We start from the raw sequence: 26,633 nt of genomic DNA, 5'->3' as shown, positions 1-26,633 counted from the left end.
TAGCCAATTTTCTTTGTCTTTAAATAAGTGGGTAACTGATTCTGTGATTGATGGTTCAGGTTCTTGCCATACCTCATAGTTAGCAATAAATTTTCATTATGGATTTCTACAGAAATGAAGAATGTAATAAATCAGCCCAAATCTGTCCTGACATTAACACAGTTCCTGGTACAATTCTCTGGTGAATTGCTTCACTTTCCAAAAGGGGACACTCCATCATAATCCCAGTACACTGTGAGTTCTGATGCATTATTTAAAGCTTCATTACATTGTCACATGAACATTCATGAAATGTGGCATGAAATATTCTTTGCGAGATCAGCTTGAAAAGCACTATTGTGGTCAGACACGCAGATGTCTAGCTACATGCTAAGTCTAAAGCAGTTTTCTATTGTCCCTGACCAACTGGCTGCAGGGGGAGCTGGGAGCAGTTCAGCTGACCCCCTTTCCATGCCACTGTCATCCATTCCAAAAATGACTCTGCCTGCCCCTTCTCACTCCTAAACCAGGTGCTGGTCTACAAAGTCCCTGCTCTCAGGGTGAAGGACTGTAAACAAGACACTACTTTGTATTAATATGTGTTAGTCACTCATCAAATACTTTCCCAGAACCTACTCCATATGAGGTGCTCTCTAGAGACACAACAGTAAGTTGAACAGACAAAAATATTTTTAAATATATCTTTATTGATTTCAAAGAGGAAGGAAGAGGGAGCAAGAGATAGAAACATCAATGTTGAGAATCATTGATTGGCTGCCTCCTGCATGGCCCCTACTGGGGATGGAGCCTGGACGTAGGCATGTGCCCGCCCAAGAATCAAACCATGACCTCCTGGTTCATAGGTCAACACTCAATCACTGAGCCACACCAGCCAGGTGTCAAAAATATTTTGTAATGTGCTGTAATGTACACAGGATGCCACTGGAGGCCAGATAAAGAAGATTTAAATAGACTAATAGACCAGTGGTCAGGGAAAGCTTTTCGGAGGTGATACTTTAACAGAGTTTGGGAAGACAAAGAGAAAAGATACTAAAAAAGGCGTTCTCAGCACAATGAGGGAGGTGTGAAGCTGCAGCTGACATTTGGGAAACTACAGGCAGATTACCGTAACCCCTGCTTTATCTGAACATTGCAGCACGTCATTGAAAGGTTTTAAACAAATGCCATGATTGAATTTGCATTTTCGAGTGCTCACTCTGCCTGCAATACAGATAATGGGCTGTGCAGAAGGCAGAGAAAACAATTAAGTAGCTGTTGTCATAATCCTGATTGCATAAGATAAGGTTAACACAAAACATGCTACAGGCCTTTGCAACTGATTAGGATAATGAGAGGGACCTAGAAGACTTCCAGGTTTCTGGCTAGAAAGACTACTATTTGGGTCCTTTAATGCTGATGAAAAGTACATCAGCCAAACACGGGGAAACTTTTACAGTGCATTCATGAAATCTAAGATTAGGTTACCTTCTCAGCCAAATGGACTCAACATTGACCTCCAAATTAAAGAAGGTGAGCCCTAACTGGTTTGGCTCGGTGGATAGAGCATCGGCCTGCGGACTGAAAGGTCCCAGGTTCGATTCCGGTCAAGGGCATGTACCTTGGTTGTGGGCACATCCCCAGTACAGGTTATGCAAGAAGCAGCCAATTGATGACTCTCTCATCACTGATGTTTCTATCTCTCTCTCCCTTCCTCTCTGAAATCAATAAATTTATATTAAAAAATAAGATAAGTTTAAAAAAAAGAAGTTGAAAAATAAGACTACATTATGAAAGCTGGAATTCTGATTAAATCTTGTACTTTACAAAGGATTAATTAGGAGGCACTAATATAACTGAAACTATAATACTCCTCAGAGCATGTATTTGAGTTGATTAAATCAGAATATTAAATATTTTTCTAACATAGTGCTCGAGAAAACAGCTCTAAACTGTGATAAAAAAAAAAATACTAAAAAGGCAGGGGGGAAAAACCTATGATCAATGCTATTGCAATTTTATTGTTTTAAATACAAATTTGTGTCTTCTCCCATATGGATGATATTTAAAAGATAACTTGTCACATATACATAATTATTCCCTAATTAAGGGTAATCATTTCTCTTATGGATTCTTGCAATAGCTTGCAAATTGGCTTCTTGCTACCTGTCTCAGTCCCCTCCCCTTTACTCTGGTCTGTTCTGCTTCAAAATCAGTGAACACAGACTGATCAAACTAAACACAAACATGACATTGTCTATCTCTTATTTAACATATTTTGAATGGTGACTACAACTAAAGGATAAAGTCCAAACTCCCCAGGACACCAGTTAGGACTTAATGATTTGAACCCATCACTTCCTACACATGACAGCATCTTACCACTCCCTCTAGTCTTACCAAGTTTCTTTCTTTTTAAAAAAATATATTTTATTGATTTTTTACAGAGAGGAAGGGAGAGGGATAGTTAGAAACATCGATTAAAGAGAAACATCAATCAACTGCCTCCTGCACACCCCCTCCTGGGGATGTGCCTGCAATCAAGGTACTTGCCCTTGACCAGAATTGAACCTGGGACCCTTTAGTCAGAAGGCCGACACTCTGTCCACTGAGCCAAACCAGTTAGTAGGGCCTTACCAAGTTTCTTATGTCTCAACCTGGAAATCCTTCCCTGTGGCTCTACTTTGGAAAACTGGCACTAAGCTTCTAGACAGAGTCCATGCATTGTGTCCTCTGTTATGTATTCCCATTCTCACCTGCCCTGGAAAAATCTCAAGTTGCACCCTGTCTCTGCCTCTAGAGCACCATGTTCATTCAAGCATTAGCTTTTTTTTTTTTAATATACATTTTTATTGATTTTTTACAGAGAGGAGGGATAGAGAGTAGAAACATAGATGAGAAACATCAATCAGCTGCCTCCTGCCCGCCCCCTACTGGGGATCCAGCCTGCAGCCAAGGTACATGTCCTCGACTGGAATCAAACCCGGGACCCTTCAGTCCACGACACATGTGTCAAACACAAGGCCCGCGGGCCAAATCCATCCCGCCAGGCCTTGCAATGTGGCCCGCACCGCGCTGTCATCACTGCACTCCGCTGCATTTCCATCACAATGACAGTTTATGACTGTTCAGTAAACCATTCGGCCTGTGATTTAGGCTGGATTTTAGATTTTGGCCCCTTCTCTGATTGAGTTCGACACCCCTAGTCCACGACCCAGCTGTCTATCCACTGAGCCAAAATAGTCAGGGCTAAGCATTAGCTTTTGTCAATAGTTTTAAAAGTTTGTTTACTTGTCTATAAATGTGACATTAAGCTCCTGAGGCTAGTAATTTTGTTTTATATTTGTGCTCCCAGCCCACAGAGCATCTCTTAAATCAAGAACAAATCAAGACCATTACCTAGGAAGTTAATTGGTCCCTTCCTGTCCTCCTTTAATACTTTTCATATATTCCCAGTATAGTACTTATTACTTTACATGTATATCTTCCCAATATAGTCTGTGAAAGAGATCATTCTTCCCTTTTGTTTTGTTTTTAGATCTAGCATATAACAAGCCCTCAAGAAGCACTAATTAAAATAATGAAAATCTTGAAAGCATGCCTCTCAAACTTGTAGATGGCACTATATTTAATATGTTTACTGCAAGACACTTGATTTAAAAAAGACCAAGATCTATTTTTTTTTTAAATTTTTACAGAGAGGAAGAGAGAGGGATGGAGAGTTGGAAACATCGATGAGAGAGAATCATCCATCAGCTGCCTCCTGCACGCCCCCCACTGGGGATGTGTCGCAACCAAGGTACATCCTCTTGACCCGAATCAAACCTGGGACCCTTCAGTCCCCGAGCTGAGCTAAACCAGTTTCGGCAAGATCTATCTTTCTTTCTCTCTCTTTCTTTTCTTTCCTCCCTCCCTCCCTCCCTCCCTCCCTCCCTCCCTCCCTCCCTCCCTCCCTCCCTTTTTCTTTCCTCATCTGATGATATGTTTACTGATTTTAGAAAGAGAAGAAGAAAGGGAGAGAGAGAGAGAAACATCAGTGTAAGAAAGAAACTTCAATTCATATTACTTTAACTCTTACTATGTTAAGACCTTGGCCTTGTAGGGAGGTGCAAACATCCACAGCACATAAGACGTGCTTAGTGAAAACATGTCATTCCTCTTCCCAATAACTTAAAGACAAGGCAGCACCCCATCCCAATAACTCGTTTCCATAGCAATTTCAGCAGGAAACAATAGAGCTGTCAAACGATAAAGTTGTAAACAACCTACAGTGTGGTGTGTGCATAGTGACCTACATAGAACAGTTAACTTTTCTCGGGTTACAGCTCCTCAGGAACGCTTGTTTCTCCACAGCTTCAAATGGTTTATTCCCTAATTGCCCTCCCAACCCCACCCCCGCTCATGCCCTCACACCCCTGGTGACTGTGTCCATTGATTATGCTTATATGCATGCATACAAGTGGTTTGGTTGATCTCTCCCCTTTATCCCCACCGATAACTTTTTCTTTTCTTTCTCTTTCTTCCTTCCTTTCTTCCTTCCTTTTTTCCTTCCTTCCTTCCTTCCTTCCTTCCTTCCTTCCTTCCTTCCTTCCTTCCTTCCTTTCTTCCTTCCTTCCTTCCGTGTCTCGGAGGATGTCCCTTTGAATGTTATCAGTGATGTTTCCAGATGTGTTTGTTTTTTAAATAATACACTTTACTACTTTTGTAGTAAAATGAAAACCTTCAGCGGAATGGCTATCAATTAAAAAGTTGCCTATACGTATTATTCTCTAAAACGTCTAAAGTATCAGTAGTCCGGGCTTTGAACTCCATATAGTTTTAGGGTCCAATTCTGGCTTCCCCGTTGGGACACCGGGAATGTCACTGAAACTGAGTTTCGGTTTGCACAGGTAAGAAAAACATCTATTCTCTGTATTTCTTGAGCAGCATAAGTTATAGGCAAACCAGCGAACACAACAACATGTGCTCATGACAGCCCGAATCAAAGTTTTTGAGCTTTTGCCTTCTTCTCTTTCCGCTTTTTTCAGCTTCCAAACCACCTGGCCTAGACTTGCAAAGAGAGACCCTCCAGCCCCAGAGCCCCTAGGGGGCGTGTCCGGCGGGAAGGACCCCAGAGGCTCCGCCCACCCGGGGCGGCCGGCGCGCCTGATCGCCTCAACTCAACTCTTTCCCGCGCCCCCCGCACCCAGACCAGCGGCGGAAGGCGCATTTCTTCCTCCTTCGTCTCACGGCCCGGGCCGCCTGCGAGGGGTGGGTCCGACGCGGAGGAGGCACAGCCTGGGGCAGCCCGGGGCAGCCCGGGTCCGGCACAGCCTGGGGCAGCCCGGGTCCGGCGCGCCGCGGCCACGCGAGGACCCCGCCCGCTGGCCGCCGCCCCGGCCGCGCCCCCTCAGAGCGAAGGAGCCGAGGCCCGCGGCCCCGCGTCCACCGTCCCGCCGTCCTCTCCGCAGCCATGCCGCTGTACGAGGGCCTGGGGAGCGGCGGGGAGAAGACGGCGGTCGTGATAGATCTGGGCGAAGCCTTTACCAAGTGAGTGGCCGCGGCGCCGGCTGCGGTCGCCTGGGGAGAAGGGCGGGGGGGGGGGGGGGCGACACCCAGGCCCGGTCCGGGTCCGGGCCCTCATTGCGGGCTCACGTCCCCACCCCCAGCAAACAGTGGCCACTATTATTCCGCCGTGGGCGATGCCAATACCGAGGATCCGGTGGGCGGCCGGGTTCTGAGGCCCAGGGAGGCCCAGGAGGCTTCGGGAGAACTGCCTTGGCCGACGCGCCGGGGAGGCGGGTGGTTACTGCAAACCCAGCAGACCCTTTGGGGTTCCCCTGCAGGGGTGACAGCGGTGAGCTAGACCCCCCTGCTCCTGCACGTCTCAGCTCAGGAAGCTAGCCTGATGACCACCATCCCCATCCTTAAACACTGATGGAACGTCTGTGGGCGCTGGAGATCCAAGCATGTCCAAGCCGGGGCCATTGCTCCCCAAGAGGAGGGAGTCAAATTAGGGAGACTGAACACATCCAAGGGGTGAAACCCTGTAGATGAGAGTCTAGAGATTGCAAACCCTTCCCCTTCCCCTCCAAAACACACACACACACACACACACACACACACACACAAAAGAAACAAAAAAAAACCACCTCTTAGCAAAATTAACATGTTTTATCGATAAAAGGCAACTTGTAAACACTAGAGTAATATTTCTCAACCTTTTGGATGGCACAGATCCCTTTGACAGCCGAATGAAAGCTACACAGACACAAACCTTAATGCACTTGGCCATAGTTTTAGGGATTGGTGGACATCACAGTGGTCCTTGGACTCCAGGTGGAGGGTTGCTTGTACTGGGCTCAAGACAGAGGAGAGTGACAGCCAGAATTGCATCTTGTGTAATTTTAAATGGGAACATAGGAAAATCTTCATGTACATAAAATCTTAATGCCTAACATGTAACTTTATTGAATAAATGGTCAAAAGAGCCTATTTAAGAATTGAACCTCAGGTGCACCAGAATTGGATTCAACAGTCCTTGGATTAAACAGTCCATTCTCTTCTTACTATTTGGTGCACTATCTTCCCTTGTTTACATTTTTAAATTTACTTTTAACTGTTTATTTCTAGCATAATAAATACCTTGGGGCTGACACCCAAATATAAATATGTTAAGGAAAATGAGAAGCAGAAAGCTGCAACACAGGAAGATGACTGTTGACAAAGTGATAAGATGAATCTATAAAGTAAAAGAAAAATTGAAGCTGGCTGATGAGTTGCATGCATCCTGGGAAATCTGAGGAGCACAAATGAGTAAACATGGAGGTGTGATTAGTAGAAGATGGAAAGATGGAGGTGTGATTAGTAGATAAATAGGAGGAGAGCAGTACTGCAAACTAGACAGGACAAGAAGAGACAATCTTCACACTAAATTTAAATGGTGATCACTTTTTAGCAACATTTTAAGCAAAGATGTGTTTCATTAACATGAAACAGAAATGGAAATACCTAAATACTCAAGAAAGGAGAATTGTTTTTTAAAAGGATAAAGTACTATGCACTATTTAAAATGATAACAATGGGGATTAAATATAGGAAGAAGCTTATTATAAGAGTTTATGATGTATGAATAGTGTGATTCTAACTATGTAAAATATTCATAGTTTAAAAATAGACCAAGAGATGCCGAAACCGGTTTGGCTCAGTGGTAGAGCGTCGGTCTGCGGACTGAAAGGTCCCAGGTTCGATTCTGGTCAAGGGCATGTACGTTGGTTGCGGGTACATCCCCGGTAGGGGGTGTGCAGGAGGCAGCTGGTCGATGTTTCTCTCTCATCGACGTTTCTGGCTCTCTATCTCTCTCCCTTCCTCTCTGTAAAAAATCAATAAAATATATTTTAAATAAATAAATAAAAAATAGACCAAAAGAGGCCACATGGCTCAGAGGTTGAATGTTGGCCTATGAATCAGGAGGTCACAGTTCCATTCCTGGTCAGGGCACATGCCTGGGTTGGCAGCTCCATCTCCAGTGTGGGGAGTATAGGAGGCAGCCGATCAATGATTCTCTCTCATCATTGATGTTTCTGTCTCTCTCTTCCTCTCTGAAATCAATAAAAATATATATATTTTAAAAATAAACCTAAAGAAAACATGACTGTGTAGAATCTAGTAATAGAATGATGCACTAATATTTAACTCATATGAATGAAATCACATAATACAGTACAGATCCAGGGTTGCTAATTTGAAACAATTTTTCACTTTCAATATGCAATTATAAATAAATGGGATTAGCTTTTTCTTGTGTTTTTGGTTTTTTTTGTCCCTTTGAATGTATCTGTGATGTTTTTCAGATGTGTTCGTTTTTTAAATAAACACAGAAAAACTTGTTTCTGTGATAAATATATGGAAAGACTTATAAGTTAAGTGTTTCAATATTCTGTTTATTTTCAGATGTGGTTTTGCTGGAGAAACCAGTCCAAGATGCATAATTCCTAGTGTGATAAAAAAAGCTGGCATGCCTAAGGTATTTTCTTAAATAAATTAGAAATAAACACTGTAATGTAAAATGTTTTTAAATGTGACCTCAAATAAGATTGATTAGAATAGTGCTAACTATATACCTTATTACTGTATTCTAAGAAAAATTTAAAAAATCTTTATTTAGTTTATGCATTCTGTAAATTTCACCTGTTTTAAGTGTAAAATTCAGTGATATTTTTTATTAAGTTCAATGATCGTCACTACAGTCCAGTTTTAAAACTTTGTCATCCCAGTAAGATTTCTAATGCCTATTTAGAATTTATTCCCATTCCCACCGACAGCCAACCACTCAGTCTTTTTGTCTCTAAAGATTTGCCTTTTCTGTACATTTTATATAAATGGAATTATATAATATCAAGAGAAAGTTTTTAACCTTAGTAAAATAATTTTCTGCGTTTTATAATGAATCTTTATTCTTACTCTGTTCAAAATATAAGATGGATCTTCAGTTCTTTATTTGTAATTCCTAGATCCAAAGAACTGTGAAAAACAGTTTTTAAAAGATAGTTGTTGTTTTTTTGCCAAAGCTAATTTGGCAAATTACCGTAAGAATTGTAGAACAGTAGGAAAAATAATTTTCTTTGTCATAAATTTACCTTTTAAAATCCAATATAGATATTTCTGCTATAACTTAATATTTATGTTCCTGCAAAACCTCACTTTTATCATAAACAGACTTATGGAAAAAAACAGTGTTAGGGTAGACCATATAAAACTCATGTAACTGTAATGAGAACACTAGCAAAAACGAGTAATTGATCCCTCAGTTGGGCTTGCAACTGAATGTGGCTAGAGGCTGTCTTGGGGATATTAAAAATAAAAAGAAATGATGGATTGAAAATGTTCTGTGGGTACTGAGAGGATGTAGATGAAACTGAGCTCCGAGCCAGCCAGTGGGGCAGTTGTTAAGGTGGGGCCAAGAATAAATGCAGCCCAAAAAGAGTAATGAAAGGGCCCTCGCTGTTAGATGCATCAGCCTGTGGACGGAAGGGTCCTGGGTTCTATTCTGCCCCAGGGCACATGCTGGACTTGCAGCTCAATCCCCAGCAGGGGGCGTGCAGGAAGTAGCCAGTCAGTGATTCTCTCTCATCGATGTTTCTACGGTATCTGTTCTCTCCCTTCCTCTCTAATATCAATTAAAAAAAAAAAAAAAGATAATGAAAGGGTCCACTCAGAAAAGGTCCCCTGATACATAGACTCATATAAACTTAAAACGTTGATCTGAACGGGTACCTACCTGTGTGGCCCCCCGAGTTAATGACTTGCCTTTTCTTTCTTTTCTTTTTTCTTTATTGACTAAGGTATTACATATGTGTTCTTATCCACTCATTGCCCCCTCACCCCACCCGGCTCATGCCCTCACCCCCCTGGTGTCTGTGTCCATTGATTATGCTTATATGCACGCATACAAGTCGTTTGGTTGATCTCTCTCCTTTACCCCCACCCTCCCCTACCTACCCTCTCAGGTTTGATGGTCTGATCAACGCTTCTCTGTCTCTCAATTTATTTTTGTCCATCAGTTTATGTTCATTATATTCCACAAATGAGTGAGATCATGTGATATTTATCTTTCTATGATTGGCTTCTTTTGCTTAGCATAATGCTCTCCAGGTCCATCCATGCTTTTGCAAATGATAGGAGTTCCTTCCTTGTTACAGCAGCATAGTATTCCATTGTGTAGATGTACCACAGTTTTTTATTTTATTTATTTTATTTTATTGTTTAAAGTATTACACATAGTACATATGGTATCTCCTTTTTTCCCCCCATTGACCTTCCCCCAGCCGCCCCTGTCGCATTCCCTCATCCCACCCTGCAGTGTCATGTGTCCATTGGTGTAGATGTACCACGGTTTTTTAATCCACTCATTTGCTGATGGGCACTTAGGCTGTTTCCAAATCTTAGCTATTATAAATTGTGCTATGACTTGCTTTTTCTTGGTGAAGATAATAACTCTGTTATCATATATTCAGTTCCTGTTGCTTAATATGAACTCATACAAATTTCACATTAATACTGACAGTATTATTAACAATCAACTATAAGCATGTTTGCTTTTATAAAAGCACATGGAGCAGAAGAGACTAGCACATCAGCTTGTATTTGGTATTGGGATGCATCATTAAGATCAACAACATATGAAATGTATGGATTCAGAAAATACATTGGTAAGATAATAAGCATGTTTTAATTTGAAATTATTTATTATAAATTAACAAGTTATTTTAATTTTTTTTAGCCTATCAAAGTTGTTCAATATAATATCAACACAGAAGAATTATATTCCTACCTAAAGGAATTTATCCACATACTGTATTTCAGGTATGATACAATGCTATTTGTTTCTTCCCCCAGCTTTTGTTATTAGATTTTCCTAATGCCAGTCATAGTGATATTAGTTGTATTATATCTGAAGGGGGAAAAAATTGACTCCATTGCCATTTTTGCTTGCTTATTTTCAACCTTTTCCAAATATATTTGAAACTAAAAAACAAGCATAAGAAAATGTTGAAAACAAATAAACTGTCCATTAATAAAAGGGGTTGGGAAATTAAATGATTGTATGACCTTATAATGAAACAGACTTCAGAAAAGAGTTCTGGGCCTATATGTACTGATACAAAAATGTATCTTATAATAGATATATTGGTAATTGAGAACACGTTGCAGAACAACTATGGAATGAATATTTCTGTTAAAATATATATGTACACTACATTATATTACATATTAATGAAAATATACAAAATGGTAACAAAAATATATACAAAATGGGTAATAGAAGTGTTTTAGGATATTTATATTTTCCAAGTTATAAACTTACATACTATTTGGAGTTTTGTGAGCATATTTTTTTTTCTTTTGTAATCTAAAGAAAGAAAATGTCTTTTTAATGGCTCAAGTTATTCAAAGTAGGTTGTTTTTTGTCTTCTGAGATAAGTTAATATAATAGATATGAAGTTTCTCACACAGTGCATGCAATGCAACAAGAGGTTAGGAAAGTTATTTTTTCTGGGTAATAAAATGAAGATATCTTTTTGTCATAAAGCATTTTAAACTAATTTAGTATAGTTTCTCTATTCTTAACAAATTGCATATGTACCAAAATAAATACAAGCTTCTATTTATTTAAAAACAAATTTTAATTAAAAGCCCAAAACTATTACTTTTTAGGCATCTGTTGGTGAATCCCAGAGATCGACGAGTCGTGGTTATTGAATCAGTACTATGTCCTTCCCACTTCAGAGAGACACTCACTCGCGTTCTCTTCAAGTATTTTGAGGTACCTTTTTTATATGTTGTCTTTGGTAGGTACTTACATTTATTTCCTCCATTGTCTGTACTACACAGTGCATTTGAGGAACCAGACGACAGAGTGTAAAGCAAAGCCTCCTGAAACTTCCTGTGTATAGTTATTTCATGCATAATTAGCATTTCATCCACTAATTAGATAAATGGGGATTTCTTATTGATTTATTGATGTTTCTGTTATTTATTTATTTTGTTGTTAACCTTCATCTGATATTTTTTTCCATTGGTTTTTAGAGAGATTGGGGCGGGGGTTGGGGGACTCGAGAGAAATACCTATGTGAGAGAGACACATCAGCCTTTTCACTCACTCTGCCTGAGCTGAGATCAAACCTGCAACCCAGGTATGTACCCTTGACAGGAATCAAACCCAAAACCCTTGGGTGCACGGGTTAAAGCTCTAACCATTGAACCATTTGGCCAGGGCTATTTATTTATTTTAATATAGCTTTTTCTGTTCCGGGTCTTTTTAATTTTTTTCCAGAATTTAAAGGTAAATTGTATACTGTGGAGTTTATGATGTGTTTCTTCCAGGTCTTTCTACATTCTTTTTTTTTTTTTTTTTTTTTTTAAGAAGTGACACTTCACAAGGGAGAAGACTTTTTTTTTTTTTTAAGTATATTTTATTGATTTTGTACAGAGAGGAAGGGAGAGAGATAGTTATTGTAGAAACATCAATGAGAGAGAGTCATTGATCAGCTGCTTCTTGCATACCCCCTACTGGGGATATGCCCGCAACCAAGGTACTACATGCCCTTGACCGGAATCGAACCCGGGACCTTTCAGTCCCCAAGCTGACGCTCTATCCATTGAGCCAAACCGGTTTCAGCTCTTCTCCATTCTATTGTTCAGTTATACTCTAAAGTCTTCAATTCTTTTATTTTAGGCTTTCAATTCCTATTAAATGGAATGCTCAAGTAATGTTTCCTTTAAACTGGGTAGGCAGTGCCAGGAATGACTCTTACGTGTTGATGTTAGTGATATTTCTTACAACTTTCATTTCATAGGAGTTAAGTAATTTTAAAGACCAAATTATGATTTCACATTATTAAGTTTCACATTCTAAGAAAAGATCATACAGATAATCTTCGTTAATAAATTTTTAAAAAATTTCTACCTTAGGAATTTAGGGTTTTTCAGCAAAGGAAACTAGAAGATTGTATAAAATGTGTTTAACATAGAAATTCTGTGCATAGTCCTGTGCACTGAAAGGTCACTGGTTCAATTGCTGATAAGGGCACATTCCCAGGATGCAGGTTCGAGTCTTGCTCAGGCCCCATGTTGGAGGCAACCAACCAATTTTTTTTTTTTTTCTCTCTCTCTCCCTCTCCCTTCTGTCCTCTCTCAAAAATTAATGAAAGGAAGGAAGGAAGGAAGGAAGGAAGGAAGGAAGCCCAGTGTGTGCGGCTCAGTTGGTTGGGTGCATCCCAGTCACTGAGAGGTCACTGGTTTGAATCCCCATCAGGGCACATGACTGGGTTTCAGGCTCCATCCTTAGTGGGAGGTGTGTAGGAGACAGCTGATCCATGTTTCTCTCTCATCAATGTTTCTATATCTCCATTCCTTTTTCTTAAATCAGTAAAAACATTTTTAAAAAGAAATTAGTCAAGTGTATTTTTTCACACATTCTACTGAGCTCAAAATATATAAAAGATCTTAGTGTCTTTATGACATTAATATTTCTAAGTTATTATGTATTAAGACAGAGAAACGGATTACCTTCCTCTTATCCTTAGATTTAGAAGTTTTGGTTTTCAGTAGGGAGAACACAGACAAAACGAGAAATCATGTCAGCTCTTATCTGAATAAAATAGATAATTCTCTTTGTTTATACTTAGAGTTTTAGTTGTGCTTGTGTATCCTTATATCATATATATTGGTAACTAGAATACCTGCTATCTCAATTTAAATAAGGGGAATGTAGCCATTATTTTACTTGTCACTTGGTTATGATGGACTTTCATGTGTTTTGTTTTTGTTTTTGTTTTTTAAATATATTTTATTGATTTTTTTTACAGAGAGGAAGGGAGAGGGATAGAGACTTAGAAACACCGATGAGAGAGAATCATCAATAAGCTGCCTTTTGCACACCTCCTACCGGGGATGTGCCCGCAACCAAGGTACATGCCTTTGACTGGAATCGAACCTGAGACCATTCAGTCCGCAGACCGACGCTCTATCCACTGAGCCAAACCGGTTTCGGCTGGACTTTCATGTTTTGATTGAATATTTATATAATACTTAGAGTGCCACCAGATCTGGCAAATTTTCACTGAACTAAGGATTTTTGTAGTTCTTCCATTTAATTGTAACTGCTATGTTGTAATAGTTTTAAAATATAGTTCATAGTACAAACTTTGTGGATAAAGGCAATCAAGAATTCTTTTTCTGTGTTTTCGTTTTGATGATAAAAACATCTTTTTTTAAAATTTAGCATTTTCCTTCAAATTTATGTTTCTAGACCTCTTCTTTTATCTCTCAGTTTTCCCTATAAGAGAGAGGACAAGAATTTTTTTTTCTTAAATATATTTTATTGATTTTTTTTTACAGAGAGGAAGGGAGAGGGAGAGAGAGTTGGAAACATCAATGAGAGAGAAGCATCCATCATCTGCCTCCTGCACACCCCCTACAAGGGATGTGCCCACAACCAAGTACATGCCCTTGACCAGAATCGAATCTGGGACCCTTCAGTCCACAGGCCAATGCTCTATCTACTGAGCCAAACCGGTTAGGGCAAGAATTTTTTTTTGTTATGCTTTTTTTTGGAATGAAACATCTTAGAGAATTTAAAGAATGTTTATATTTATTACACTGTATTTTGATTATGTGTAAATTCAAATATATCAACAAAGCAGTTCTTAATTTATTGCCACTAAATTGTTGACTAGATATCATAATATAAATAAATATAATGTTCCCTTGAGGGTTTTTTTTTTTTTTTTTTTTTTTAATATATTTGAGATGTAAAGCAAACACTTTCAACTACTGACACTCATTCTGCTTTTGTTGTTTTCTAGGTCCCGTCTGTCTTGCTTGCTCCAAGCCATCTAATGGCTCTTCTGACACTTGGGATAAACTCTGCTATGGTCCTGGATTGTGGCTATAGGGAAAGCCTGGTGTTACCTGTATCTTTTTTTGTCAACAAGCTGATTTTGCAAATTTTACTCTTCTTTAAAACAATTGGTCTAATTAAAAATGGTTTTTATTACATCAAGCTATTTTGGGTTATCATGTATAGACATAAATTATCACATGGAAAAAATTCACAAGATTGTGAGACTTAAATTTACTTTTTGTAGAAATTATTATTCTGACTAGGTCCCAGTATGTACTCCAGGGATTAAACATCATAAATATTATGTTCAGTTCTTAGGAGGAACATCAGCTAATTGGACATATTAGAGAACTTAATTAGGATAGTCAAGTTTTTTTGTTTTTTTTTTAAACGTATGCTTTATTTTCATTTTATTTTACTTTTAAATGTATCCATATATGTTTTTTAAAATATATTTTATTGATTTTGTACAGAGAGGAAGGGAGAGAGATAGAGAGTTAGAAACATTGATGAGAGAGAGTCATTGATCAGCTGCCTCTTGCACACCCCCTACTGGGGATATGCTTGCAACCAAGGTACATGCCCTTGACTGGAATCGAACCCAGGACCTTTCAGTCCCCAAGCCGACGCTCTATCCATTGAGCCAAACCAGTTTTGGCTAGGATAGTCAAGTTTTAAGAAAAGATCATACAGAGAGTAATTAGAGAAACTTGAAATGCGAAAGTTAAATCAAGAAAAATGAAAACATAATGGTGACATGAAATCTGCCCGCAAATAGCTGTAGGACTCACGGTGGGATATTGAATACCATTTTCTCTCTTATCTCCAGAGACTGTCATGGCAGCAGTATGGCATAGGATTTATGGGCTTGGGTTTTGGAATCAAATATGTGTAAATCTCGGCTATGCTTCTTTCTAGTTGTATGATACTGCTCAAGTACCTTAATCTCTTTGGGCCTTAGTTTCCTTTTCCATAAAATGGGAATTAATAATTCCAGCTGATAGGGACGTTGTGTGACTTGAGGAAGGTAATATATGTAAAGTATTTGCTCAGTAAATGCCATAGTTTTACGTCATTCACACATCAGGAAACACTCTAGTAATTCAAGCTGTCTCAGAATGGACCTCCTGACTGTAAACTGGTAAATTCCTTTTCATTAGAAGCATTTAAGCAGAGTATAGGTATCTCAGAAATATTACAGTGAATATTGTTAAATTGAAAAGGAGGTTGAAGTACGTTTATTTATTAGGAGAAATACTTAGGGAAAGGGAATCAAGAATCATTGACTCCTAAGGAACTAAATTAGGCAATAGCTTTTTAAATATAGAATATTTTATGTGTTAAGTCTCGTAACAGCACTGTAACAGCACTGTAACTTAAATAATATGTAAATGAGAAGATTAGTTTAGATAGGTTGTTAACTCAGGGTCATACAAAACATACAACCAACATATATACCCATGTTTGAAGCCAAAGCTAATGCTTTTACCAATATACTTTTTCCTTTTTATAAATATACTGACAGAACATCAGCAAAAACAGTATATAAAATAAGGTAGCAAATCCACAGTACAGTATTGTGCACTATTCTCCCAGCACTGTTTAATAGAAATATAATGTGAGACATAACTTAAAATTTTTCTAAGCTGCATTTATAAAGTACAAATGAAAGAGATTAATCAATATAAAAATAATGAGATATTTTACTAGGGGCTTTTTTTGTATTAAATCTTCTAAATTTGGTTATTTGGTGTGTAGTTTATTCTTACATCTGAATTTAGACTAGCCACATTTCAAGTGCTGAATTAGCCACATGTGGCCAGTGGCTACTTTATTGGACACCCCAGCATTAACTAATGAATTCTCTGCATGTTCGCGTGCGTGCGCGCGCACACTTACGTAACCTTTGTCTTTGGAGAAGAATATGAAAAAAGACTATGATTTCTCTAACTTTAAAAAATAAGAAGCGTGCCTGCGTGGCTTAGTCGTTGAGCATCGATTCCTGGTCAGGGCACATGCCCAGGTTACAGGCTCGATCCCCAGTGTGGGGCATGCAGGAGGCAGTCTGTCAATGATTCTCTCTCATCATTGATGTTTCTATCTATCCCTCTCCCTTACTCTTTGAAATCAATAAAAATAAAAAACAATTAAAAATTAAAATAAGAATTTGCTGATTTAAAACAATACTGCAGGTGTAGAAAATATCAAGGAAATCACATTTTATCTCCTAAAATAGTAATATCCTTAACTACCCTATAGATATATGAAGGAATCCCAGTACTAAATTGCTGGGGAGCACTCCCCTTAGGAGGAAAAGCTCTGCACAGGTAAGTTTCTTGGAATCTAGCACATTTTCTTTACCTGAGTCACAAAAACAGATGCTAATTTTTTTTACAGTGTTCAATAGAGGACTTATAACATGGACATTTAATGTTACTCATTTCATTCTCTGTTAGTCTTTAGTATATTTATCTTTTAAAAATAAAACCGCTTTACTTAAAGCATCATAATACATTATATAGTAAACATCCTATATAATAAAAGCCTAATACATTAAGTGTTTGGCCGTTCAACTTATCAAAGTGTAATATGCTAATGATATGCTAAAGCCGCTCAATCGCTCATTGTACGTGCACTAACCACCAAAGAGGAGACACTCCGATCGGTAGGTTAGCTTGCTGCTGGGATCGGCAGATCAGGACTGAGCTAGACAGACCAGACATGCCCTGGCGCCCTCCCACAGTCCCCAGCTGGCCAACCTCCCTGCCCCGATCGTGCACTGGTGGGGTCCCTCAGCCTGGCCTGCGCCCTGTCACAATCCAGGACCCTCGGGATGTTGGAGAGCCAGTTTTGATCTGATCTCACAGGCTAGCCAGGCCGAGGGACCCGACTGGTAAAGTATTAAATAAGAAAAGGATATCAGTTGCAGTATTTTAATTCCAGTAATTTTTTTTTACCTTCAGGGAGTTGGAAACTCAACTATTGGAGCAATGTACTGTTGACACAAGTGCTGCTAAAGAACAGAGCCTTCCCTCTGTGATGGGTAAAGTCATTTTAAACTATTTAAAAGTAGTTTACATTATTTGCTTTTCATTTTTCAACTTTTTTTTTTTTTTAATTGATTTCAGAGAGGAAAGAAGAGAGAGAGAAACATCAATGATGAGAGAGAATCATTGATTGGCTGATTCCTACTGGGACCAAGCCCACAATCCGGAATTGAACCGCGACCTCCTGGTTCATAGGTCAACATTCAACCACTGAACAATGCTGCCTGGGCACAACTCATGTTTTTTAACTCCATCGCATATTCTCTTTTCCCCTACATCACTAATGATATTGCTCTAACGGTAAGGTTATTATTGAGCTTTTCACCACCAAACCCCGTATAGTTTTAGTCATCTTTTCTAGAACTTTTGACATTGTTGATTATCATGTCTTCTTGATATTACCTCTCTTCCTTTGACTTTTAGGAATGCTGTTGATTCTCAAACATATCCCTGGGCCTGACCCTTCTAAACTTCATTGCGTATTTCCAACTGGCCATTAGATATAAACTAGGCATGTCTCTAGGCACCTCAAGACTTAAGTGAACATGTTATCTCCTCTAAATTCATTTCAGTGAATCATTCTTAGATAAGGATAACATATTTATAGCTTTCTTTTTAAAAAACTGAGAGTTATCAGGTCCTTTTGTTCTCCTTTAGAAATCTCTTAAATTGCATATTTTTTAAAATCATCCATCCCACTGAACATCTGAAAACAAGGCCATTGTAAATTAGGCCCTCATTATTGCCTCTGCCTACCAGCCTGATCACCCCCTAACCACTCCCCTGCCAGCCTGATCGATACCTAACTGCTCCCCTGCTGGCCTGGTCACCCCTAACTGCCCTCCCTTGCCAGCCTGGTCCCCCCAACAGCCATCCCCTGATGGCCTGGTCCCTCCCAACTGCCCTCCCCTGTTTGCCATCTTGTGGCAGCCATCTTGTGTTCTCATGGGGGTGGCCATCTTGTGTGTTGGAGTGATGGTCAATTTGCATATTATATCTTTATTATATAGGATATTTTTAAGGTATCCTGTTTTTGTCAAATTTATGAGTAGCGACATTCAGTAGTTCTTTGTGCACACCTGGCTTTAACTTCTGTGCTTTTGCTTAGCTTTAAATGATGAAATTTCTTCCCTAAAATAAAATTAATTCTATTTGTTTGTTTTAATTATAGTACTGCCTGGCTGGCATGGCTTAATGGTTGGGTGTTGACCTAAGCACCAGGAGGTCAGGGTTCAATTCCTGGTCAGGGCACATGCTGAGTTGCAGGCTCAACCCCCCCATAGGGGCATGCAGGAGGCAGCCGATCAATGATTCTCATCATTGATGTTTTTATCTTTCCTCCGTTCCTCTCTGAAACCAACAAAAATATATATATTTTTTTAATTATAGTACTTAAAATTTTGCTGAAATGGAAATGTGGATGCAATATAAGATACTGTTTTTGCTTATAATATTGTATAGTTTTAAATAAAATTTCTGTTTTAGGTGCAATTCCAGAAGGTGTCTTAGAGGACATTAAAGGTAAATTAAGTTCCCATTTTGTCCCTTTGATTCTTAAGTATTGGTTTGGGTGGCACGTGTTTTAAAATATTTACACAGACCTAACTGGTTTGGCTCAGTGGATAGAATGTCGGACTGAAGGGTCCAAGGTTTGATTTCAGTCCACGGCATGTTCCTTGGTTTCGGGCACATCCCCAGTAAGGGGGTGTGCAGGAGGCAGCTGATCGATGTTTCTAACTCTCTACCCTCTCTTTTCCCCTCTGTAAAAAATTAATAAAATATGTTTTTTAAAAATAAATAAAATATGTATACAGATACAAAATGTACTAAATTCATTATGTAATACCCAAAAATATTTCACATGTAGGATATGGAGTAATGTAAAATTTTTCTTTTTCTTTAGATTTATATAAGCTTTTGGCATTATTTATGATGTGTTATTGAAGAAACTTCTCAATTATAGATATAATATACTGGATTACTAGGAAATTAGTACTTTCCAAAGTATGAACTTACAGTTAAATTGCTTAAGAAAGCCACTGGTTTTATGTCATGTAGGTTTTTAAAATATATTTTAAAATAAATAAATAAAAATAAAGAAGGGCACATTTCTCTGACAACTATATGTTATCTTGAAGGCTAGCATTTGCCTTATTAGATAGTTCGTAGGACTTGAATAAAATATAACATATATAAGTAACTTGAGCACCTAGCTTATTGTCTAACATATTAACATATTGTAGATTCTTAAATATATTTTGAATTAGTGAACGAAAATAATTTTACATATGTAAATATATATTTAACATTGTTTTGTAAATAGTTAACCAAATCATTAGATTTCTTGCACTCAACATCAATTTTGTTTTTACAAAAAATGTTTTATTCTTTACCTGTTTCTGAGAATAACTTAATCAGCTTATTATAAAAGATACTTTGCAGTAGAAATAATCTTTAAAAGAAGAAATTTTAAAGTATAAAAACAAAAATGGTGCTATAGTAGAAGGAAAGTGATAGTACTGAGTTGTGGCAAGAGGCAGAAAATAATCATGCCAAAAAACTGAAAACTAAGGAATGTTACTATAACTAGGAGCAAAATTTGGCTTTGTGTTCTAACCAACCAAGATTTAAAAAAAAGAATCAGCTGGATACTTACATAAGATTAGATATAGAGATATGGATCAATCTTGTTCAAAGAAACATTCTGTTCAGTTATACATTTTCATGATGTAAAATTTATTTTTATTATGGTAATCTTTATATAAGGAATAGTTTCCTCAAAGGTGTTGGGTTTTTTCCAATGTGGTTTTATGTTAGATGACCACAACATGTCTTATGACTCCTCTATGAACAGCAAGGTTTTTTTATTTGTGAATAAATTGTTATAAGCTAACTAAAGACAGGTATAGTTTATACAAGTTGAATGAGTGGATAATTAGTATGTCTACTTGAAGAGGATTTTTTTTAACAGAGACATAGATTGACTCAACGACAAACCATAACTAAATCTCCTTTTCTCTCCAGTGCGCACTTGCTTTGTCAGTGATCTGAATCGTGGACTAAAAATCCAAGCAGCAAAATTTAATATCGATGGAAATACTGAGGTAAGTTCATAATAAATGTATATATTTTTTTCAGAAGCTTACTTGTATTTATTTATATATTTATATTACTTATATTTCAGCGTCCCTCACCACCCCCAAATGTTGACTACCCATTAGATGGAGAGAAGATTTTACATGTCCTTGGATCAATCAGGTTAGACCTTAATTTTTATAAGCAAAATAATGAACTAAAATAAATTGTTGGCCTTTCAAAGTATTTACTTCAACACATAGAAGCTTGTATCTCATTTAAGAGAAGTTCAGATGTAGACAGTCCAGGGAAAGTATGACAGCTCCCATCAGGGACCCAGACATTTTTTCTCTATTATCTTTGGAGTGTAGCCTTTTTCCTTGGGGTCTGGTATGGTTGCTGGAGTTATAGCTAATACATCAAGCAAGCATTTCTAGGAAGGGAAAGAAAAAGGCATCTTCCTCTTTTTTTTTTTAATGGAGACTTTCTAGAAGTTCCATATACCCCTTCTGCCTCCATTTTATTGTCTGGTACTTAGGAACATCTAGCAGCAATGAGGGCTGATAGAGTATTTTTACTTGAGGCATTATATCCACTATAAAAAATGGAGTCCTATCTTTTTTAAATTTTCAAATAATTATAGATTCACAGGAAGTTGCTAAGGTAATATAGAGAAGTCCTATATGTTCTTCACCCAATTTCTCTCAATACTTATGTCTTACATAACTATAATACAGTATCAAAACCAGTAAATTGGCATTGGTGTAATGTATATGAATAGTTCTGTGTAATTCTTAACACAGGTAGATTTAATCACCACCACCATAGTCAAGATATTGAACTATTCTATTGCCACAAAGATCTTCCTTGTTCTGCTCAAAATAGGGTTCTTTTAATTTGGTGGGGCAGGGGAGAAGGGGATGAAAAAAATGAAAAGTGGATTTTTTTTTAGGCAACTAGCAATGTTGGCTATGTATTATTATTTTTAAAAACAAAAAAATGCTTTGGGGGAGGAGAATTTTGTTTTTATTTTTAATTTTGCTTATTTATTTTTATAACCTTCACCTGAGGATATTTTTCCATTGATTTTTATAGAGAGTGGGAGGGAGAACCTCCCTTGGCTGGAATCAAACCCTGGACCCTTTAGTCCACGGGCTGCCGGTCTATCCACTGAGCCAAACTAGCTGGGGCAGGTTTTGTTGTTTTTAGACCTCTTCTATCACTACTGATCTGCTTGTTGAGTCTTACTAACTTTTATAGAATGCTGTTCCTTTTCTGTTATTAAGTTTAAGGAGGTATAGCTGGACAAAATATATGTAAATAAACATAATAATTGTAGATAGTACTTAGGGAATGCCTTCTATGTGCCAGGCACTGTTCTGTTAACTCATTGAATCATCACCTCAACATCTGTGAGGCAGGTTCTATTATTCTCATTTATAAATATAAACACATTGGTTGTATTTTAATAATTATCCTATATTAATAAGATATTGGTTCTTTAAAATGTGTCAATAAAGCTAATAGTATATTCTCTATCATTGTATGAGATGCCAACAAAGTACTCTGTTTTTAATCTCATTAGAGATTCGGTTGTGGAAATTCTTTTTGAACAAGATAATGAAGAGAAGTCTGTAGCCACATTAATATTGGATTCCCTTATGCAGGTATTTTTATTTAATAAAATGTTTAAATTTATGACTACAGCCCTTAAGAGAAAAACTTTAAGTTTATACTCTTTATTTTAATTTTAGCCATAAGTTACATTATTTTATTTTATGGTTGTTGTTGTTCGTTAGTTTGTTTGTTTGTTTTTTCTTAATCCTCACCCGAGGACATTTTTTCCATTGATTTTTAGGGAGAGTGCAAGAGAGAGGGAAACATTGTTGTGAGAGAAACACATCGATTGGTTGCCTCCTGCATGAGCACTGACTAGGGCCCCGGGCCAGGGAGGAGCCTGCAGCCTAGGTGCATGCTCTTGACTGGAATCAAACCCCGTACCCTTTGGTCCATAGGCCAATGCTCTATCCACTGAGCCAAACTGACTAGGTTTAGTTCTTATGTTAAATGTAATAATTATTTAGTTTTGCTTTGGCACTATGGTATAGTACCTTCAATATTTCAACCTAGGGATAGATAGTAAGTCTTATGGACATATTCATTTTTCCATAGCAGTAATACCAGATTTTTATTTTGTAGCTAGTATGGTTTATAGTTTTTTCAAATGCAGATTTGGGTAATGTTGAATTTTAAATTCCAGGGTGTATATGGTAGTATTTATTTTTTGTTTAATGATTGTGGAATTGCAGAACTTTATGTGAAATACATCACATTGGAAGATATTGTCTATCTCTAGAGCTCCATTTAAGGATTTTTATGAAAAATATAACATCAGTGGAGGATTTTAACATTTCTAATTCTTAGAGAGCGCTGATATGGAAACAGTTTTTCCCAAGAACATTATCTTTCCACTCAACAATTGGCTCTGGATATAATATTGTGAAGATAATACCTTTAGAAAATTTAAGTTTCCACACTTTCTTTACTGAAAAAGAAATTAAAAGTTACTTTTCATGTTCTTTGCTCAACTCATTCTATCCTGAAAATGAGAAAACTCATAATTACCACCATACGCCCCATAGAATTTATAATTCTATACTATTAGATTTTAAAACCTTTGAAGTTCTCTATGAGTATATGGCAATATTAGGGTGTTATATTTGCAGCATTAAAACTTCCTTATGAAAGAAACCTTTCTGTGGCCCTTATGTAATACAGATAATTACTTATTTCATGTGTAATACTTAAGCTGTGTATTTTCTTAAATCTAGTTAAACATTATTTATACAGTTAATGATAAATCCTTTTTTTTTTTCCTTTCTCTTTAATAACAGTGCCCAATAGACACCAGGAAGCAATTAGCAGAGAACTTGGTAATCATAGGTGGCACATCTATGTTGCCAGGATTTCTCCATAGATTGCTTGCAGAAATAAGATATCTGATAGAAAAACCAAAGTATAAGAAAACACTTGGCACCAAGACATTCCGTATTCATACTCCACCTGCAAAAGCTAATTGTGTGGCCTGGTTGGGAGGTAAGAATTTAGTTTTTAAAATATAATGATTATATACTAATTGGTTTCTGAATAGTATAACTAATGGAGATATATAATAGATGGTTCAATGTCCAAAATTGCCCACTTAATAAACTAATAGAACTATTAAAGAATTTTTTGTGAACATTCATTTTTTCCTTAAATTGTTAATTTTCAGAATTATACACCTATTTCTCTTGGCATTTGGATTTTGTATTTTTTATATATTTTTAAATATTTTTAAAACATTTTTTATTTATTTCAGAGAGGAAGGGAGAAAGAGAGAAACACCAATGATAAGAGAGAATCATTGATTGGCTCCCTCCTGCATGCCCCATACTGGGGACCGAGCCCGCAGCCTGGGCATGTGCCCTGACTGGGAATCTAACTGTGACCTCCTGGTTGATAGATCAACTGATGCTCAGCCACTGAGCCACACCGACCAGGCTGCACTTTGATTTTTAAAAAAATAAAATTCTTTGTCCAATTTGAATCATCCCTCATAATAGTAGGGGCTGTGCGTTTATTCCAGGGATGCTACTACCATTTCTTTTTTTCCTTTTTTTGTAAGTCCTCACCAGAGGATATTAGCCCATAGATTTTTAGGGAGAATGGAAGAGAGAGTGAAAGACAGAAACATCTGTGTGAGAGAAACACATCTGTTGGTTGCCTCCTGCACGAGCCCTGACCAGGGCCTGGGCAGGAGAGGAGCCCACAACCAAGGAACATGATCTTGATTGGAATGGAACACAGGACCCTTTGATCCATAGTCCGACACTATCCACTGAGTCAAACCGGCTAGGGGCCTACTACCATTTCTTAAAACATGTTTTAATTCCTTAGAGCCATGGTTCGCAAGCCTCATGTGGCTCTTCCACAAAATACCACGGCTGTGGGGCCCTGAAGCTGCGGGGATCTCCCTTTTCCGTGTCCCGCACGGAAAGAGAGATGAATGAACCGTTTCTAAGTGGAGGTGCTCAAGGATTGAGAAAAATTAGAAATAAAGAGAGAAAACATAGAAATAGATTGCAAGCTGGGAGCTGGGAGGGCCGCTGACCTCCTCTGCTGGAGAGACAGACTGACGACTCCTAAGCCACGCAGCACATCTATTGGATATTTATTCTCCAATCCAACAAGGGGTTTCACAGGAAAACAAGGAGCCTGGGAGAGCCCAGGTTCCACCCACTCCTTCCTCCTGGACAAACACAAGCCAGGAACTAAGAACATCTCAGCACTCCCAGGGTGGGAGTGCAACTGACGTGATTCTGTCAATATCCCGGGACCAGTGAACAACAATCTAAAGAATGTCCAGGTGTCTTCTCATTTGGCCCTCTACACATGGCCTGGGCAAATCTATTTTGAAGAAGTGGCATTAGAAGTTTAAGTTTAAAAAATTTAACTCTCAAAAGAAATTTCATTCATTGTACTGTTGATATTTGGCTCTGTTGACTAATGAGTTTGCTGACCACTGCCTTAGAGAAAGCTAATCTGTGAGCCATATGAAAATTGATTCTTTAGGCATAACACATGGACACAGACAATAGTGTGGTGAAGGCTGAGAGGTAATAGTTGTGGAGTGAGGGAGTCCATGGGGGTAGGAAAGAGGACATCTATAATACTTTCAACAATAAGGATGGATTAAAAAATTGATTATTTTATAATTATACTTTCTTTTGAGACAGTTCAGTGAACATTTTAGAAAAAAGATAGTTTTGTTGAAATAAAGAAATAGCCTAAGAAAGTGACTACTTTAAAGAGAAAAACAATCATGAATGTGTATTTTTGCATACATTCTGATTTGTGTTTAATGAGGCAGTTTCAGCTAATAGGTATCAGGATCTTTCTGAGAGAAAAACGAAATATTTGACATAATCAAAATGTAATTTTGATCTAAGACAACTGGATTTAGTTTCTAAATTATATTTTAAAGACTGCCTTGGGGTGTATTTATAAGGTCTTCAGCATAGATTCTTAGGGTATGACGATGCTTTTTTGGGTTTTGCAGTACCGTTTTATTTATTAACATATAATCTTAGAATTGTGGCAAAGAAAAACTAAGGGTATTTATTGTATTTATGGAGTTGAAAATACTTTCCACCCCTCTCTGCCTCACTTGCTTTTAAACTCATTAATACTTGTTACAATTTTTACTATAATCTGTTATCTATATATGAAAGCCTAAGCAACCGTTACAACAGAACAACCGAAACGACTGGAACACCAGTCTCTGTGACACGCACTGACCACCGGGGGCAATTGCTCAATGCAGGAGGCAGATGCTCAACTCCTGGTGGTCAATGCACTTCCACAGCCAACCTCCTATGGCCCCTTCCCTCCCAGCCTGCCAACCTCCCACAGCTCCTCCCCCTAGCCTGCTGACCCATGGATAGGCCTCAATCACCTGCCAGGCCAAGGGATCCCTCCTGTACATGAATTCGTGCACCGGGCTTCTAGTAGGCCGTAACACTGTAGTTATAGCTTAACCTATTATTTGAAATATAGGATATAGAACAACTTAACTGGAATTAATTTGAATTGCGTTGTTGAACTTTACCTTTTCTGTCCTGTGATATAATAAAGTGGCTGTATGTGTACATAAACTTTCCTGTAAAAGTTTTCATCTTAGTTATAAAAATATTTTTATCACCAGGAGCTATTTTTGGAGCACTGCAAGACATACTGGGGAGCCGTTCTGTCTCAAAGGAATATTACAATCAGACAGGCCGTATTCCTGATTGGTGTTCTCTTAATAACCCACCTTTGGAAATGATGTTTGATGTCGGGAAAACTCAACCACCTCTGATGAAAAGAGCATTTTCCACTGAGAAATAAATGTTTGAATAAATTCAACTGTTTCATTTCATCTATCAGACCAATTATAAGCAAATTGTACAAAGTATAAAAGACGCTGTTAGAGATGACTTTTGTGGAAGTGAAAGTATTTCTGTAATTTTCTCAATACTTTTGACTTTTGTTTTTCTTGTGTAGTGATAAAATGGTAGCTGATTCTTATGAAATATGTTGTATTTATATCAATAAAATATAGCAAAGCA

The 26,633-nt window shown here is 37.8% G+C and overlaps 1 protein-coding gene across 1 annotated transcript; it reads left to right on the top strand.

Moving 5' to 3' along the window:
* Positions 1-5,341: 5,341 nt before the first annotated feature.
* On the top strand, positions 5,342-26,633 carry ACTR10 (actin related protein 10). Its single transcript, XM_036435379.2, has 13 exons — positions 5,342-5,505; positions 7,909-7,981; positions 10,238-10,320; positions 11,173-11,281; positions 14,325-14,432; positions 16,622-16,689; positions 17,326-17,405; positions 18,895-18,930; positions 20,434-20,513; positions 20,594-20,667; positions 22,070-22,151; positions 23,379-23,580; positions 26,231-26,633. The coding sequence occupies exons 1-13, from the start codon at positions 5,429-5,431 to the stop codon at positions 26,410-26,412; spliced, it is 1,254 nt and encodes a 417-aa protein (XP_036291272.1). The 5' UTR covers positions 5,342-5,428; the 3' UTR covers positions 26,413-26,633.

This window comes from Pipistrellus kuhlii, unplaced genomic scaffold (assembly GCF_014108245.1).
Source record: "Pipistrellus kuhlii isolate mPipKuh1 unplaced genomic scaffold, mPipKuh1.p scaffold_m20_p_1, whole genome shotgun sequence".
Lineage (NCBI taxonomy): Eukaryota > Metazoa > Chordata > Mammalia > Chiroptera > Vespertilionidae > Pipistrellus > Pipistrellus kuhlii.
The sequence above is the reverse complement of the archived record's forward strand: the minus strand, read 5'-3'. Positions and strand labels throughout refer to the sequence as shown.

Bases quoted from the DNA above. Each gene is read 5' to 3' on its own strand.
- ACTR10 (XM_036435379.2), top strand. From the start codon at position 5,429: ATGCCGCTGTACGAGGGCCTGGGGAGCGGCGGGGAGAAGACGGCGGTC. The intron at 14,433-16,621 runs GTATCTTTTTTT...ACTACCCTATAG, and splicing joins GGGAAAGCCTGGTGTTACCT to ATATATGAAGGAATCCCAGT. The intron at 20,514-20,593 runs GTAAGTTCATAA...CTTATATTTCAG, and splicing joins ATATCGATGGAAATACTGAG to CGTCCCTCACCACCCCCAAA.